This window comes from Erythrolamprus reginae, chromosome 1 (assembly GCF_031021105.1).
Source record: "Erythrolamprus reginae isolate rEryReg1 chromosome 1, rEryReg1.hap1, whole genome shotgun sequence".
NCBI classification, from domain to species: domain Eukaryota; kingdom Metazoa; phylum Chordata; class Lepidosauria; order Squamata; family Dipsadidae; genus Erythrolamprus; species Erythrolamprus reginae.
The window spans coordinates 209,802,259-209,821,775 of NC_091950.1; the positions used below are offsets into that span (position 1 = coordinate 209,802,259).

Below are 19,517 nucleotides of genomic sequence, written 5' to 3' on the forward strand. Positions count from 1 at the left end.
ATCCAAAAACCCAGAACTCTCAGTCAGCCCCATCTTTAAATACTTCTATTTATAGGTTGTTTGAAAAGGGGATCACTAACTTATCAGAAGCTCAATAGAGTTAACAGTTAAGGAAAATAAAAGATATTTACGTTTTATTTACTGTACTGTGAAATTTAACAAAAGCTAACACAGTTCTAGGCTGCATAAACAGAGGGATAGAATCAAGATCACGTGAAGTGTTAATACCACTTTATAATGCCTTGGTAAGACACACTTGGAATACTGCATTCAATTTTGGTGACCATGATGTAAAAAAAGATATTGAGACTCTAGAAAGAGTGCAGAGAAAAGCAACAAAGATGATTAGGGGGCTGGGGGCTAAAGCATACGAAGAACGATTGCTGGAATTGGATATGTCTACTTTAATGAAAAGAAGAACTAGGGGAGACTTGATAGCAGTGTTCCAATATCTCAGGGGTTGCCACAAAGCAGAGGGAGTCAAACTATTATCCAAAGCACCTGAGGGTAGAACAAGAAGCAATGGGTGGAAATTAATCAAGGAGAGAAGCAACCTTGAACTAATGAAAAATTTCCTGACAATTAGAACAATTAATCAGTGGAACAGTTTACATCCAGAAGTTGTAAATACTCCAACACTGGAAGTTTTTAAGAAGAGATTGGATAATCATTTGTCTGAAATGGTATAGGGTTTCCTGCCTAAACAGAGGGGTTGACTGGAAGACCTCCAATATCCCTTCCAACTTTGTTCTTCGATTCTATTCTAAAACAATTATCACATATTAATGACTCTTTTTGAATCTTTTCTTTCGCTGCCATGTATATGATGGCAACTTTATTATGAAAACAATGATTCACAGCACAACAATTCAGCAGTTTAATAGCAGAAAAATGGTGAACTAATTAGCATTCATATGTTTAAAAGTCTTTTCATAGGATCTTCCCTGTGAAAGTGATACACTTATTTGGAATAATTATGTTAGAAGTGTAAAGGGGGAAAAAAACAGTTCCTTAAAAATAGCTGTTCATGTTCCTTTATCTAATTGAAAAAACTGCAACTTTTGAATTGTCTTAAAAATATAAGTAAGCCTAAAGTAGAATATAGTGGAATTAAAATAATTTCTTTTTTTAAAAAGGGGAAATGATTTATGTGAAGATCTCTTCAGTATCGAATTTCCTAAAACAGGAATCTTGAAACTGTCTGTGGTTGCTCTCCTTTTCTTTTTTCAAAGGGCTGAAGATAAGTTGAAGGTTATAGATCAGTGTGTATGTATGTGCGTGTGTGTGTACAGTATTACAATTAAGCTTCCATCTTCAGGTTTCATTTGTTTTATTGTTCTGTCTAGGAACAACTATCCATCCATGATTTTTTAGATTTTATATACATCATATAAAATTAGATCCCTCAACTTCCTTCAGTTGTCTTAAAAACACACACTAACCATTGTCTAATGAATGAGCATTTTTGTTTGAGATTGAGTTATGAATCTAGAGTGGCATGCCAACAGTGAGGGCCATATTAAATTGGACTGCCAAGATACAGAATAAATATTACATTTTCCTTGTCTTTTTTAGGCCACTTGGACGTTGTTTCATTATTGATCAGTCATGGGGCTGAAGTGACATGTAAAGATAAGAAAGGTTACACTCCACTTCATGCTGCTGCATCCAGTGGCCAGATCAGTGTAGTGAAACACTTGCTCAATCTTGGTGTGGAGGTAAGAAGTTGTTAATACTACTTTTAACAAGCTAGTAAAGATTGAATTGTTGTAAATGTTGATTGTTTAAACTTATTTAAAATAAAATGAATGCATGCAGTAGTGGTATTCACTTACCTTCACTACCAGCACAATGCTTCTGTGCATGCACAGAATCTTCTGCATATGTTCAGAGCATCCATGATGATGTCCAGGTGGGTGGGTGGAACCTCCCGTCACCACTACTACCGGCTCACCTGAACCAGTGCGAACCGGTAGAATATCACCACTGAATGCATGGCCACCATTTTAAAATGTGTGCTATCTTTGACAGGGTTGATTAACCATTCTTTGGATTATAAATTATTTTAATTATTATGGATAATGATAATAAAACAATAACAATATAACAATATAAAACAATATAACAATTAAAGTTCTTTTTATTTTAAAATGCAGTTAAAAAAGCAGCCAGGCCCTGGAATTGTCCTATAAATGCTGGAGCAAAAATTCAAATTTTGTCTTAAATATTACATGGAACAAAGTTCATACAGTTGGAATAGAGCAGAAATGCAGTACAGTATCTGTCTCTCTTTAAGCGACAGCATATTTTCCCAAGATTGTGCTTTTAAAAAGTCAAAAGGTTATATTCTTCATACTATAAAATATGTTTTTAGAACCGGGTCTATAGCTTTGCAAGTTCCTATTATCTCCCCTGCTTAAATCCAAATTAAAACAATCTCATTGATCTAGGCTGGCTTTAACCCTACTGTTCTGTTCGGGTCGTATGTGACCCGAAACCAAGTTTGATTCCCCTGTAAAACATTTTCCCTGCATATCTGAAACTTGAAATTTCATGACTTTTCATCATTTCAGGGGTTCTCTATGAGAATTTTTTTGGGGGGTGGGGGGCTTAGTTTTTGCTGGGCAAAAAAACTTCCTAATGTTATGTTCGGGTCACATACGACCCGGACCGAAAACTCTTCATTTGAAGTGCTTATGTTTGGTCAATTTGAAAACTTTTTTCACTTGGAAAGTAGTCTGAACATTTCTGCACACAATGATATGAAAATTGAAATGAAAAAAGTAAATCTTATTGGTTATTTTGCGGATATAATGCATGCCCCCCCCCGTTTTTGTGAATTTTTTTCAATTTATGGATAGTTTTGCTTGCAAAATCCATTCTATTTTACTAAAGTTGGTGTGGGATTGGTAGCTTGAACATTTCTGAATATAAGAAAAATATAAAGGAACTGAAAAAAATGATTCTTATTGGTTTTTTAACATCAGAAATAAGCCCCCCCCCTCGGCTGCTTGCATCCATTTTCACTTTTTATTTTTTTATGCTCCAAATCCGAAATATTCTTTAAAATCTTAGGCATTCATTTACTCAATTTAACAATGCTGATCATCAAAAAAATATTTGTGGGGGTGGGGGGGAAATGTTTTTTCTGGGCAAAAAAAAAGTCACGTTTACTCTGTTCGGGTCATATAGACCCGGACCAAAATGATTTTTTTTAGGTACTTGAATTTGATCTTTTTGAAAACTTTTTCAACTGGAAAACTAGTTTGAACATTTATGAACATAATGATATGAAAATTGAACTGGAAAAATTGAGACTTATATTTTTATTTTGATCAAAAATCCCCTCCCCCCATCCTTTCTGAATTTCGTGTCAATTTCTATTTTTTAAGGCTACAAATCCCTAAGGAATTTCCCCCCAAAAGGTTTGATATACTAAATTGAACATTTCTGAATATAAGAAAAATATAAATGAACTGGAAAAAATGGTTCTTATTGGTTTATTTTTGCCACAAAAAGGCCACCCCCCCTCGGCCTTGCTGTGTGCCATTATTGTCACTTTTTATACATACTGTATTTGGCTAGAAATATTTGGAATATCCTTTTGAAAATCAACCACATTGTAGCCAGAGAACTAATTTTATGAAACAAATCCATTTTACTAAAAAATAGTATGTAAGTTTGATATTAACAGCATAATTTTTATATAAATTGAAATAATTGAACACGGGGGGAGGCATACATTTATGTGCAAAATAAACCAATATGCATCAATTTTTCCAGTTCAATTTTCATATCATTATGTTCAGAAATGTTCAAGCTACCAATCCCACACCAACTTTAGTAAAATAGAATGTATTTTGCTAGCAAAACTATCCATAAAGTGAAGACTATTTAAAAAAAAACAGGGGGGCATGCATTTCATCAACAAAATAAACCAATATGCATCAATTTTTCCAGTTCAATTTTCATATCATTATGTTCAGAAATGTTCAAGCTACCAATCCCACACCAACTTTAGTAAAATAGAATGGATTTTGCAAGCAAAACTATCCATAAATTGAAAAAAATTCACAAAAATGGGGGGGGCATGCAATATATCCGCAAAATAAACCAATAAGATTTACTTTTTTCATTTCAATTTTCATATCATTGTGTGCAGAAATGTTCAGACTACTTTCCAAGTGAAAAAAGTTTTCAAATTGACCAAACATAAGCACTTCAAATATGAATGGTTGGATGCTAGTTCTCCTAACCTCAGAGTTTGATATCAATATTATAAGAACAAATTCAGGAGCACACACCCTTGTGGAGGGTATAACTTTTTTAGTTGCATTATTCATAAAATTGAATTATTAAATTTTGTAGTAGTAGAGGTTGCAATTATTTTTTCATATGTTTTATGTAGTCATGTGATATTTAGACCTTTTGTTGTATGATACAATTTTTCTTGAAGAAATGCATTACCTTCTATTTGAAATATTAAGGATCAGTTTATCCTTACTAGAACCTCTTTTTCTTTTACACAAACTCATATGGCATAGTTAGTATTTTTTAGTTATAAAAGATTTTATTTTGTTAATTAATAACAACCCCTGTGCTGCAATTCTCCAACTAAGTCAACATGCAATGCTCTCTTCTAGTGTGCTAAAAAGAGCCAGAAGTCAAACATTTTTTCCTTTTTCCTCTTCTACCTTACACTATCTCCTCTTCCCTTTTTCTCTTCTACCTTACACTATCTCCTCTTCCCTTTTCCCCTCCCCAGTTTCCCATTTTTTAAATTTTCCTTTGAATGTTATGCTCTGATATACAATACTAATTTTAATAAAATTGAATTAATACACAAGAAGACAATGGGCTAGATCAGTGATGGTGAATCTTTTTGACACTGAGTGCCCAAACTTGAATGTGCGTGTTTCTGCATGCATGGTGCGCACCGGAGCACCAGAAATCCAAAGACCAGCTGGCCAGAGTGCGCATGCCTATTTTTGGGCAGTTTTTTAGCCATTTTCAGGCCATTTTTTGAGAAAGGCCTGAAAAGGACCAGAAAAATGCCCAAATAATGGCCCAAAACAACTCAAAAAATGAACTAGTTTTTGGGCATTTTCAGGCCGTTTTCCAGTACTCTGGCACCCACAAAGACTAACTGGCCGACATGCCAGAAACCAAAAGAGCAGCTTGCGATGACGCACGTGCTCACAAAGAGGGCTCTGCCTGCCACCTCTGGCATGCTTGACATAGGCTCGCCATCATGGGGCTAGACAAAACTAATGCTTTAATGTGAGTGATTTCATATGATCTTTTGCTGTTGCAGATTGATGAAATGAACGTCTATGGAAATACTGCCCTTCATATTGCTTGTTATAATGGGCAGGATTCTGTGGCTAATGAGCTGATAGACTATGGAGCTAACGTCAATCAACCTAATAACAGTGGATTCACTCCTCTCCATTTTGCTGCTGCTTCTACTCACGGGGCCCTTTGTCTGGAACTACTTGTGAATAATGGGGCAGATGTAAACATTCAGGTAAAATTATAGGTTTCATATCTCTTCCTTCTGATTTCCATTTCTTACATCTTTAAACAGCAGATAAATGGAACAGAGATCAAATAAGTGAAGGTTATGTGTTACACTTACACATTTAAATGCTGAGCTTTAAGGTATGCCTATTAAATACAGAGTACATTTCTTTACTGAACAGTATAGGAGGCATGACTATTGAAGGAGAAAAAAATTCATGACTATTGAATGTTTAACTTTCTAATTCAGACATACTCTTTCTATGCAAAATGCTTGGAATGGATAACTGTTACGTTAAAGTCACCCTGGACAGCAAGACGGGCAGCTTATAAATTTAATAGGTGAATAATAAATGGATATGAAGTTACATAGACAAAAAAAAAGAAAAATGAGGCAGTGTCCTGCACACGGTTCAGAGGTGAAGAATTCAAATCAAGGGTTGTTCAGCTTCTCTTCTGCCATCATTAAACATGTAGACACATCTATCCCACTATAAGGAACCGTAGCTTTTGGAGTATAAGTCACACTGAAATATAAGACGCATCTTAGTGTGGAGAGAGGAAAACGAGGGGGGGAGAAATCTGCCTCTGCCTCACAGCAAACAGTACAAATGACATACACTGTTTGCTGTGTATTTCTGTGCATGTGTGCCTGATCCATAGAAATAACAAAGAATTGGAGAAATGTACATTATGGCAGTATATTAATGCCACAAAGTTTTCTTTAATGTAGTCACAGTAGCCCCTCCCAATTATTTAAATAGATCTATTCAGTGTTGGGCAGCAACTGGTGCACTCAGGTGCTCTGTCCTGATAGGACTTGCCGGGATCTGTGGCCAGCTGCGCGCCCCTGTGTGAGATTTGGCTTCTGTGCATGCGCAGCAAGTGAAATTGTATACGCGGAAGCAAAAATATTGGCAAAAATTGCCTAAATCTCACTTGCGCATGCGTCCTTGGGTGAGATTTTGCTTGCTGTGCATGCTCAGGTGCCAAATATTGCACCAATGCACCCATGGACGCCCATGATGGCCTCAGAGGGCGCACCGGTAGGAGATAAGACTAGCAACCCTTCGCTGAATCTACTCCAACATGACTAAATCAGGGTCTAACTCAGCTGCCTGATCTTAATCACTGTTACATTTCAGATTATACTTGTACAGATGCTGTTAAAATTGATGTGGCTTTCTGGAAGTATACATTATTCCTGCTATTTAAAAGACGATACAAAATCACTAGGCCTCGGGATCAAACATTTATTTTAAAAAGCTTCTTCATTTGTTAAATTGTCTAGAAAAATAATAAAGTAGTCTTTAAAAATAAGTCTAATAATTTGAACATTGTACAGACATTTATAGTTATTGACTTACTTCCTTGCATCCAGTTTCAGCAGCCTGATTAGCACAAGAAAATAAAATTCTGCCTCTACCTCTCAGCAATTTGCCTCCTTGCAGCTTTAGTTTAGCTTTCAGTTTTAGCACTGGTCTGTCTGCAGCCTCAATCAGCTGAGGGTTGGGAAGCTGATAATCAGTTGCTTGGTTTAACAGCTCTGTTCTATTTTCTGCAAGGAGGTAAATTGCTGGGAGGCAGAGGCCAAAAGGTGGAGTGGCTGAGTGCGACTCTATTCAGTGTATAAGACTCAGCCAAGGGTGAACTCTTTTGGGGGGTAAAAAGGTGTGTCTTATACTCTGAAAAATACGGTATTATCACAAATGGGATCAGAAATAAAAAAATTCCTTTCTTGCCCCATCCCTTAGCAGGATTACTTCTAACTCTTATTATTATTATTATTATTATTATTATTATTATTATTATTATTATTATTATTATTATGTCAATACAACACAGCAAACGAGATCACTATGCTGGATTTTGTATTTCATCAACAGTCGGGCGCTTCCCAAGCACCTAAGACTGAGTGATTTAGCGGCGAATTATGTTTGCCGATCCCAGTAAAGCGGCCTTTTGCAATTGACAGATGGAGATTTTGTCAATTCCGATGGTTGTCAAATGTCCGCTGAGATCCTTTGGCACTGCGCCCAGCATGCCAAGTACCACTGGGACCACTTTTACTGGCTTATGCCAGAGTCGTTGCAGCTCAATTTTTAGATCTTCGTATTTCACTAATTTCTCTAGCTGCTTCTCCTCAATTCTGCTGTCCCCTGGGATTGCGATGTCGATGATCCATACTTTCTTTTTCTCCACAATCAGGATGTCTAGTGTGTTATGCTTCAGAATTCGGTCAGTCTGAAGTCTGAAGAATAATAATAATAATAATAATTATTATTATTATTATTATTATTATTATTATTATTATTATTATTATTAATTAGATTTGTATGCCGCCCCTCTCCGTAGACTCGGGGCGGCTCACAAAACTATAATGCTGTAGTCTGAAAATAGAGGAATATGTTTCTTCTCCCCCACCTTTTCTTGCAATATTACTTAGAAAATTGGCAACCGTCCCTGAATCTTTTTGTTTTACAATATCATTAGATTATTTAGAATTGGGGAGAAAAAGTAACATTTGTAGGGGGAATGTGATTCATTAGATAGTTATGCTGTATCTTCTTAGAAAATCTTGTTAATTTCTCCTTACCCATCTGTTCTCTATATTTTAAATGTTTTCGGAACATGAACCCAGTTATTTATTTAAAAAATTCCCAAAGGCTTGATCAAGAGGTAAACGCAGTGTAAAAAACCTTTGTTCTATAAAGTCTTAGAAGCTCACTGAGCCATAAATGTTAAGGTGCTTTGAATATTATTTTAATTGATAAACATTCTTCTTTCTGCATGTTTAGGAAGTGTCTTAATGTTTCCATTTTACTTCTAAACATGGGGCCTGAAGAGCACCTTAAAGGAAATAGGCACTTCACTACCAATAGGTGTGATCTGTCTTATGTATGTTTTTTTGTTTGACAGAGTAAAGACGGGAAAAGCCCACTGCATATAACAGCTGTCCATGGGAGGTTTACACGGTCACAAACTCTCATTCAGAATGGTAAGCTAGTATTTCTTTTTAATATTGCATCATTTTAAATAATCTCTACTAATTTTGTCAAGTTTTAATCTTTAATCTTTTTAGAAAATGAACAATTGTATATTTTCTTTCTTTCGGATATATAGTCCAAAAGAAGCAAGAGTGAAAAATAAAACAGTTTCAATTTTATTGTACCTTATGTATTTCTTTATTTATAGTCAGAGACAACTGAAATGGCTTAGGAAGAGTAATAATGAGCAATAAAATGATATTAACTATAACCTAAACTTAATTAAGACATCAGCAGGGTAAAATAGTAAACAATAATAATGGGAATTGAGCAAAACTTAGTAACCCCTCTATAAATAAAAAAAAAACCACTAGCAAAAAGGAGAAGATAATATTGCCTCTAAGGTTAGGGTTAGGGTTGGGAATTTTTGGTTTCTTGTTATTTTCTTAACGTTCATTGGGTTTGCAGACAGTTGCAGATCATCTCCAAAGAAGATACACAATAAGCAAGGTACAGTTGGAATATCCAAAGATCTGGTGTTAAAACTACTATTTTTTTATTGCTCTGTTATATGGAGAAGTTCTCATGATTAAATTTATATATTGGTTCATCTCTGACAAAGTTGCCAAAATGAATGTGCTGGATATAAAAATCGTAGGTTATAAAGTCAGAAAAATATTAGAAAAATATTTTTTAGTGAAACTAAAAATTCTGGCATATGCAGATTTGCTACCAAAAATAGTACTGCCCTGGGTTCTCTCCATTTGCCATCATATCATTACAGTTCATTCCAGGTCATGATGTTCTCATTAAGAAAGTCTTTGTTTCGAGTTGAAAGCTGTCCAAGCTGTTAGTATGATGAATTATCAAAAAGATAGTACAAACTGGAACCAGTTTTAGCCCTAAGTCCTAATAATATCTACTGCATTTTACCAAGGAAATGGTTTTTAAATAAAAACTTAAATATTTCTTTGCTTAAATCTAAAATAATAATTTTGCAACATATTTAGGTTTGGTATTAATCAATAAAATACCTTAATCAGGTACAAAATATTTGGAGCATGGAAGAGGTGGGTTCCTCCTGGTTCACACCGGGTCTATAGAACCAGTAGTAAACCAGTGATGACGTCGGTTCTGTCAGTGTCAGTCTGTGGATGCCGCCATCTTTTTTTTTTTAACATTTTTTTTAAAAAATTGCTTGGTTTTTTGCTTCTGCGCATTTGCAGAAGCCAGGTTTTTGGCAGTGTGCATGTGGCACCATCTTGCTTTCAGTGGGTTTTTTTGTTATTTTTTTGCTTGTTCTTTGGCACTGCCAATGTGCAATGTGTGTGCAACCACATGGAGCAGGAGGAAACAAACTGGCAGTGAATAAGTTAGAACTTACGTTTGGAGCATGAGGAAATAGTAGAAACAGAAAATATATGTTTGATATATACCATGAATGATCCAAAAAAATCTATGGTATTTTTCAGAGTATGAGACACACATTTTCCCTCATAAAAGAGCCTGAAAATTGGGTGTGTCTTATACTCCAAATATAGCACTGCCCACTCGCCGGCCTCTACCATTTGGCCTCCATGCATTTTCTTCCTGACTGCGGATATTGCCACTGAGAATGGCTTGTGTTTTTGAGTTCTGTGCATAGTATTTTCTCCATCCAAATGCTTGTGTGGTGCCCAAATGCCCAAAATGGTTACCCAGAACAGCTGCTGCCCTGTGTTACCCTGCCTGCTTTTCTAATTGCGGCACCCTCTGACAATCAGCTGTGCTTTAGAAGCATAGCCTCAACTGTCCCCAACCTTAAAACCAGTGATCGAATGAATGTGCTGAAACTGACCAGGCTAAGGACAAGTCAGATGAATACCTGGTAGGCAGAATTTTTAATACACCCCCAATTTCCCCCCCCCCCAAATAAGCTGCGTCTTATACTTGGTGCATCTTATACTCCAAAAAATAAAGGACAGAAACATCCTCAGTGTAAGATAATTTCTCTCTCTTTTTCTTTAGTTTTTTGTCATCCTGTTCTGTTCAGAGAAGGAATAGATTGCTCTTATCAGAAGTGTGAACTCACCTTTTTTTAAAAATGAGACCTCTTATACTAATCCATAAGGACCAAATATTATTCTTAGTTTTAGTAATTCTTTTCCTTACTCAAAATCTTTCTTTAGTTTCATGTGGAACTGAATTGTGTAATAAAAATACAGTAATCTCATTATAGTTCAAATATAACTGACAAAGAAGTAGAAATATTAGCAAGCAAATATTAGCATACCTGAAGCAGACTAATAAATTTCTAAATTTCTGAATTTCATTAGCAAAATGTTAGGGGGGAAAAGAGAGAAAGAAAAGAAAACATACATCAGAAAATATAAGTTGGCTAAAAATTCATGGGAAGTTCTGAAAATGTGCTAACTTATTTGTAATATTTACATACCTGTTAAATTAGTTAGGGAAACATCTAGATTGGGTTTACCCAAAATGCTTGCCTAAGTAAAAATGAAGATGGGTAGGACCAGAATCAGTGTTATATAAACTTTTACTGATTCAAATTCATTTTTGAACTTATTGTCTTACAAGTTCTGCCTTTATAATTTATGTTGTAAAGCATAAGAATTCCAAATATGCACTCAGTCGAACAGGTGAAAATATACAAGTAATACTTTGTACTACCTGTAAATGCAGGACACACATATGCAGCATGTTGTCCAAAATGCACAGAAATTGTCAATATCCCTGAAATCTTTGTAACATTCTAAAAGTGCATAATTCATGTTCGCTGCAATAAAAACATTGTTAGCTGAGGTTAAGGCACAACTTCTGTGCAAAATCTAAGTTTGGATCATGTAAACATTTTTATTAACTTGGAGAGGATGCAGCCTAACTGTTAAGGTATTTCAAGACCAAATGTGGTTTTTGCTTTAAAGTTAGCCTAACCTAACCTAACTTGTGACTCTTATTTGGATATGCATCATGTCATATTGATTCAAATTATTTCCTCCCTTTTGTCTTTTCACTCTTGATTTCAATTGATAATTTTGTTTCATTTAAGTAAGATATTACATGAGAAAATTAAAATGCCATGGCTTTTCATCTGATAGAATTGTCTTATTTTCTTCTTTTTCAATTGGTCACGTCTTTGATTGATGGAATTTGGTATTTTGTAGTTCATAATGTTCAGGGAACCCAACCATTGCCTTAATGTGCAATGGTGAACAGGCCATCATATTAAGTCATAATTTGTTCTATTTGTGTGGAATTATGGTTTGTTAAATCTTGTTAGTAATTTTTGTGTACCAATATCAAAGTTGTATGCAGCGCTCGGCTACGAGCCAGAACGCTAAATTGTGCTCGCCGCCGCAGCTCATAAGTTCTTGCGCGGCCAGCGCAATTTTGCTGCTGCACCTGTGGAGGAAGCAAAATTGTGCACGGAGCCGCAGGTGTGCCCATGTTTCGGTGAGGTTTTTTTGCTTCCGCGCATGCCGAAACATGGGTGCACCTATAGCTCCATGCGTGATTTTGCTTCCTCCACAGGTGCAGCAGCAAAATAGTGCTGGCCCGGCAAGAACTTACAAGCCGCGGCAGCAAGCGCAATTTAGTGTTCCGTCTCATAGCCCACCACTGGTTTTATGGTAATGTACTTTGGTTGCCCTTTCAGGATATAAACCAGTAATCTAATAGTATAGAATTTCTTGATTAGTAATATATGATATAGTAATTCAATAAATTCATTGCTGATGTTTTCATATTTTTATCTCAAATAATATATTGTAAATAGTGAAAAGACAGTTGTTTCATATCTTCTACTGGCTCTATGGGTGAAATTCTCTACTCCTTGCAAATAATGTATTAATTTTTTCATTAAATTGCACTTTATCCTTACATAATATTTTCGTATTCAAATGACATATCTAGGAGGTGAAATTGACTGCGTTGATAAGGATGGCAACACTCCCCTCCATGTGGCTGCAAGATATGGACATGAACTTTTGATTAATACCTTAATAACCAATGGAGCTGATGCAGCCAAGTAAGTTGCTGAAGAAATAATGTTCCAAATTTTAAAACTATATCATTAATTTTGGATATCATCACTTTGGATTGGGAAAATGGCCTATTTAGCAATAGTTGATAATGTTTTGTAAATATTTAAGGTGGATTAATGGTTGCTGGACCTTTTTTAATTTGTTAAACTCATTAATTCTGCATGACACCAATAGATTTGATTAAAGTCAATAGCAAGACAAGATCAACAAATTGTTTACAGTTGTATTTAATAGAAAATAAAATATATTTCATTTCAGCTGTTACAATTTTTATATCTAATTTTATAATATGATTGGATTGTACAACTCAGAATTATTGCTATATTTTCTTTCTGGCAAAAAAAAATACCATAAATGTTTATTATTTGTTTAGATACAAAAATAAGGTTTAGAAGAATACGATCTACAATATTTTGGGCTTATTCCTATATGAATTTTAATCCATTCCTTTTCTAACTGTTGAAGATAGAATGAGCATCAGTGAGAGAAAAGGGTTCAGCAATCTAGGTTATCCGCTCAAAATTTCTATTTCATGCTTCAATGACCTATATGTTGATCAAATAAAACACCTCTGTCAGTGCCTGAAATGTCCAGTGAAGTGAGAATCTGGCTTGGAATCATTAGGTAGACATCAATGTCAGGATGGGATAATATATCTGGGACCTAAAATGAAAATGTGAATTGTTCTTTGTCAAGATCATTTTGTGTCCCTCTAGATTGGCATCTAGAAACAGAAACTTTGCAAATAGAATGCTTGAAGAGGTAAAGTCAAAGGGCATTATCTGAGATAATTATGTGTAAGAGGATGAAGTAGTAAATAACTAAATTTGACTTCTTTATATTCAGATAGGAATTTTTTAAGATGTAACCTGGACAATGGACATTGTACAATAGATTATTCTAATGAATCCCAGTAAATTATTCCTGTACTTTTGTAATCTGTCTGATAACATATTTGTATGATGGAGATTACAAATTGTTTCTGGAAGGGATTGTTATTTAGTAAACAGGAAATGTTTGTTAAGCTTTACCATATATCAGTAGAAAACATATTGCTGTCTTATCATTCTGAAAAAAAACCCAATTTCCTGTAGGAAATAGATTTAGAAGAGAAACATATAGAAACATAGAAACATAGAAGTCTGACGGCAGAAAAAGACCTCATGGTCCATCTAGTCTGCCCTTATACTATTTTCTGTATTTTATCTTAGGATGGATATATGTTTATCCCAGGCATGTTTAAATTCAGTTACTGTGGATTTATCTACCACATCTGCTGGAAGTTTGTTCCAAGGATCTACTACTCTTTCAGTAAAATAATATTTTCTCATGCTGTACAAACTTTATTTGAAGAAATGTTTATATCAGAGGTTTGTGTATTTTGCAGATGTGGCATCCATCGCATGTTTCCTTTACACTTGGCAGCACTTAATGCACATGCTGACTGCTGTAGGAAGTTGCTTTCAGCAGGTAAGCAAAGGCAAAAGAAAATGTAAAACTAATCTCGTGAATGAGCTGATTACATTGTCACTAATGTATGTCCGTGTACTTAGCAACTCAAGGCCCTACATTTTATTTCAAACACATGCTGTTGTATGCTTATATGTGCAGATCTGTGTGTTCCTATGTGACTGTATACACAATCCTGTTTGATGCATTGTCAGTATTTAAAGCATGCTGAATGCTGTTCCCTTCTTTAATGACCATAGAGAATGATCATTCCAGCACCCATTATAGCAGGGGTCTCCAACCTTGGCAACTTTAAGACTTGTGGACTTCAGCTCCAGTTGGCTGAGGAATTCTGGGAGTTGAAGTCCACATGTGTTAAGATTGCCAAGGTTGAAGACCCCTGCATTATAGGATATTGTACTATTTCTGGAGGAAAAGAGGGAGTGATTTTTCATCATTTGCTGTTCTATGTGCAGAACCTTGCAAAATCTACAGGTGGGGATGAAGGTGGAGAGCAACTCTATGGGTCTTGATTGTAGGTGGAGGAACACCACTGTAACATTGAACAAGCCTTAAACTGAAATCCTTTCTGTGAATCAAAGGAACTTTTTGTTTATGGAACAGCCACTTAATGACTTGTAATAGCTGGGGGTTTTCTCAATAATTTGCCATAGTATAAACCAGGTTTGTATGAATTTTAGTTCTTAGTTCTTCTTACCACCAGGAATTACTAAATTCCCAGCTGCTTCTGCTTATCTCAAGTAAATGACAATGGCTTCTATTAATCAAAATAAAGTTAACTTTACATCCAAACCCTAACTGCAGACTTTGAGAGGACTCGTAATTTATTTACAATTCTGGTTTGTTAGAGGATTTGCAAATTTCACCACCAGCAGCTTTCTATGGCTGGTATGTTTCTGATTATTTTTCCATTCTGGCTTATAGGTTTCAAGATAGGAATACCTGTGTAGTACTGTATGTACTAGCTTGCTTGAGGTTAATAAATCAGAATTGTCAACAAGTCTAGTTTAATAGTAAGCCAACAGAATCTACTTTAGAATAGACATATTTTGTTATCATATGATTTATTAATCTTATTTTCAATTTCTAATTTCAATATCACTTGGTTTTTATTATTGACTTGTGTAGCACTCTGCAGTCCTAAAGAAATATATAAATAATAAACCAGATTAAAGGAGGCTACATACAATTATTTTTTGTCTCGCAAATATTTTTGATGTCATTAATTAGGCCAATTTAATTCAACTATATGGGAGAACCAAACTTACAGAAAGCAATGCTCAGGGACACTATGTACAATTTTTCATCACCATTTTTGATTAACAAGAAGAGAGACATCAGAACTAATGGCTGTTTTCATTATCCAAGACCAATGTGATAGTCTTTGATTTTGAAATATCAGTTTCCTATAATATGGGCTAATCCAAGTGCTTAACTACTTGCTCTCCAAAATTAGTGAAGCAGCTGTCCCTTGCTCTGGCCTACCAATTAGGTCTTGTGCCCCATTGGGCCAAATCTACCATCAGTTCTAATCCTTACAAGATTCACGAGTCTTCGGAGAGGGACAACATACAAGTCTAATAAATTATTATTAAATTATAATTATTATTATTACAAGATGCCTTTCTGTAGAGGGAGCATCTGTTCTTTTGTTCCCAAATGTTAAAATCAGTACAGTATGGCAAAGGAAGGATAATGGAAGCTGCTTTTACAAGTATGTTTTTAGACATTTTTAGTCATTCATTGCATTTTAAAATGCCTAATATTAGAGCTGTTATATTCTCTGGGTGGACAAGATTGCAGAAGTGTAATGAGTCTCTTTAATCTCTTAGTTTGTTATCTTTGTCATCATTATTATACTAAACAAACATTATACTAAACAAACATTAAATCTAATTTCAGAGCTGCAGAACATCTTAAGTGAGGCTCTGTTTTTTGTTACTAGTCACTTCAAACAATTTGTGGCCTTGGCCATTTCCCATTGCACCACCTCTCTATGGCAGAAGCCCACCCCAACTTCTGTTGAAGGAATGAGATGGGGATAATGCAGATAAAAGAAGCAGACAGAAGTCAATCCAACATCCTTGTGACTCCACTGTCTGTTGCCTTAAGGGAAATGATAATCATTTCTCCTTTTCTGCAATTTCACAGAGGTGACCCACCCCCTCCTTCATTGTGGATTTTATTAGGTTCTTACTGCAGTGCTGCCGTCCATACAAAATATCTGTCCTCCTCTATAAAGTGATTATTTCCTGTTGCTGTGCAAAATCTGAAGCCATTAGTAAATAAAAACTCTCTTTGATGCATGCTGAGGCAATTCTTGTGACTTCCTCATTTTCCTCGCAGAGCTCTCTGCCTTCATGCCTGCTGTCACTTCTCTTGAAAGTCTCCTCCTGAAATGCCTGCTGCATGATTTAAATACTTCAATAGCAATGGGGTGGATGTGAAAATAGATTCTTTTTGACTTTATGGTTCTTTTTTTTTTTTCTGTAGCGGCCAAGCTTGAACAGCCACTGTCCGTTTCCATAACAACCTCTTGCTGACTACAGTTGTGTCTTCATTCTGAATTTTTTTTTCTGACTAACTGATTTTTCTGTCTCTGCAATGTTTCTTGCGGTTTAACTAGGACAAAAGTATAGCATAGTGTCCTTGTTTAGTAATGAGCACGTGCTGTCTGCAGGCTTTGATATAGACACCCCAGATAAATTTGGAAGGACGTGCCTCCATGCTGCTGCTGCAGGAGGGTGAGTAGTTTTGAAATTACAACTGCAATAGATATATGTAATTTTAGCTCTGTGGTTTCCCTGCAATTTCCCCCCACCCCAAAGAGAAACAGCAAAATGACACAAAAACTACTGTAATTTATGAGGCCACTGTTTTGTGTGGAATGCATGAGCACACACAACACAAACCTCAGTTTAGGGGAAAACTGCACATGACAAACTATGTTTGTTTTGCTTCAGTTAAGTAGGTAACACTGTTCCCCTATCACAGACTAGGCTTCCTTGTCCTCAACTGTTTTTTCTTCCTTTTTTGGTCATTGTATTCCTAACCCATCACACAAGCGCTTGCAGTTTATCGTGCTGAAAACCTCAATTGTAAAGATGAATATTTACAAATCAATGGCAGGTTCTGGCTCTTGCACAAAATGCTTTGACAGGCCAAGTATTGTGGGAACCGATCAAAAGAAGAGATAGGAGGCCCAAATTGAGCCACTTCTCTTTTGCCCCTTTTTATCCACAGACTTGTGGGGGCATCGTGTGATCCTTCCCAGGGCCTAGGGGCCATTTCTCTTTACCATTTCATAGGGTAGATTTCTCCTTACCCAGAAATAAGGATTGCCATTCCAGTGTATTGCAAAGAATAGGTTGTTGTGCCTATTCTTCTTAAGAAAAAGCAGGACAGGAACAGTGTGTTCACATCCATTCCTATACTGAGTCAGAATTCTTTCAGGTTTCTACACTTGCAAATTTGAATTAGCCCAGATAGCGGTAAACACACACATACAAACAAGCACCCTAAATGGACATGCATTTAAAGATAAATGTTATATTCCAAGTTTGTTTACTTTCGCTCCTAAATGGGTAAGATTTCTCTTCCTTGCACATTCAGGCTAGACCAGACAAGCCCATACTTTGTTCTTTAATATAGGCCAAATTGTAAATTACTGTCCTGGAAAACAGAGTTGCCAGACAGGAAAGAAAATAAACACTCATAGTTCCTCAGCCAGATCACTCCTTTTAATAGAGTGTGCTTTCCCTTGTATCAAAGGCAAGCTATAAAAAGGAAGGGTGAACCCCTACCATTCTAAAATTTATGCATCTGAAGACTTGTTTTTAAGGGATGAGAGGGGGGAAAACAGGCCACAGACTTCATGGATTGCACAGTAACACAGTTCTTCCCACCAAGAGCTTGACTGAAGAAGAATATCAACTTAATTTCTTTGGTTACACTTGAAATAGCCAGTGCATCAAATTTATTTCAAGGTTTCTTAGCTCATTCAAGACATTTTTTTCAGCAGAATGTTCCTCTGCACTTTATAAATGTAATGAAATGATCCAGAGCTGTGCTTTTTTTTTTAGAGGTGTGTGTATCTTTTTATGTTGTTCCCATTCATCATAGCAGGCTGTGCGCAGGATAACTTCGTTTCAAAAGGGTCTTGAACAAATTAAGCAGAGTTAAAATGTATTGAATGCAGTGATTCTTTCTGACTGAGATTAAATTTAATTTAAGAAGAATGCTCTTGTTATTCACATTTTTAACTAAGAAATTGTCTAAAGGTTCAGGAAAAAAAAGATTCTTTAAGGGTATGTATCATAACGCTGAACATGGCTGGTAGGTATTGGTAATAGAGAACAGAGCAATCTCAGTAGATCTTGGAAGGATCAAGTGGGAGGTCAATTCTCTATGCCAGTTCAGAAAGAATGGTGAGACTAAGGGACTCACTTTTTTGAGCTTTTCAGCAAGACATGTCCTTCCATATATGAGAAGGAAACAATTTGAGCTGCAGGTCCTTCCTATTCCTGCCTTGCTTTCATCACAATAAGCAAAACTAGGACTCCTCTAGATTGAAACTTTTGTGTGCTGGCCACATGAGAGGAGCAGTTTGCTGTAACAGTTAAGGTACCAGACTAGAAATCAAGGAACTGTTTCTAGTCCCACTTTAGGCATGAAAGCCCACAAGGTTGCTGTTATGAAGAAAAAAGGAGGGGAAAGGAGTATTATGTATTTTTGCTGCCTTGACTTATAAACCAATAAAGGCCAGATAAAAATATAATGCATAAATAATAAATAAAAATGCTAGATATTAAGATTCAGCTGTGAACTACTAACAGCTCTTTCTAGGGTTATATTGCTAAATGTATTTAACTGGAACTAAGCTTCTCTGAACTTTGGTGAGGTGTTCTTCTAAGTAGACAGATTTGCTTATGTTGCGTCTATCAATGAGATTTCAGTTACTATTCTTTTAAATAAAAAGACCATTCTGGCTCGGAAAGATGGAAGATGACAGGCTGAAGAAGGCTGATCTAACACATGATGGATTCTTATCTTAAAAATAAAGTGCTTCACTGTCATAGCAACCTTGAACGGTGCATGTCCACAAATTATTATTTTGTTTTTTGTTAAGTAGCTACTCCATTGTTTCAAGCAAAACAACTCAGCGTCCATTATGTTCAATCAGTCTTGAATGTGCAGTGGAAAGTGGCAATGAAGTTAAGCCTTTACAATACTGGTTTAAATATACTCAGATTATTATTGGAATGTCTTTACCTTTGTACTTGCTAACATTCATACCACTATATCACAGAGAGGGGAAAAGTTAGAATGTTTGCAGCAAATCAATATTTGGCCAGTCATAAAATATAGCAATAATTTTTTTCCAGAGAGTTGAATTAAAATAATATACTATACACATTTTTACCATGGTGTGCATGTCCATCCCCCTTTAGAAGGCGCTTTTTTTGGGTCCAATTTTAAAATTCTCAAAAAACCACGG

The 19,517-nt window shown here is 35.7% G+C and overlaps 1 protein-coding gene across 7 annotated transcripts in view; it reads left to right on the forward strand.

Moving 5' to 3' along the window:
- ANKRD44 (ankyrin repeat domain 44) overlaps nt 1–19,517 on the forward strand; it is a 183,258-nt gene that overhangs the window by 107,409 nt on the left and 56,332 nt on the right. For 4 of the 7 annotated variants that reach the window (XM_070732107.1, XM_070732109.1, XM_070732102.1 and 1 more), the window contains exons 7-12: nt 1,576–1,718; nt 5,315–5,527; nt 8,440–8,518; nt 12,420–12,534; nt 13,938–14,020; nt 16,647–16,764. In XM_070732107.1, the coding sequence (XP_070588208.1) occupies nt 1,576–1,718; nt 5,315–5,527; nt 8,440–8,518; nt 12,420–12,534; nt 13,938–14,020; nt 16,647–16,764 (751 nt within the window). The remainder of the gene's footprint in view (nt 1–1,575; nt 1,719–5,314; nt 5,528–8,439; nt 8,519–12,419; nt 12,535–13,937; nt 14,021–16,646; nt 16,765–19,517) is intronic. The other 3 variants (XM_070732108.1, XM_070732104.1, XM_070732106.1) reach the window with 1 other exon arrangement.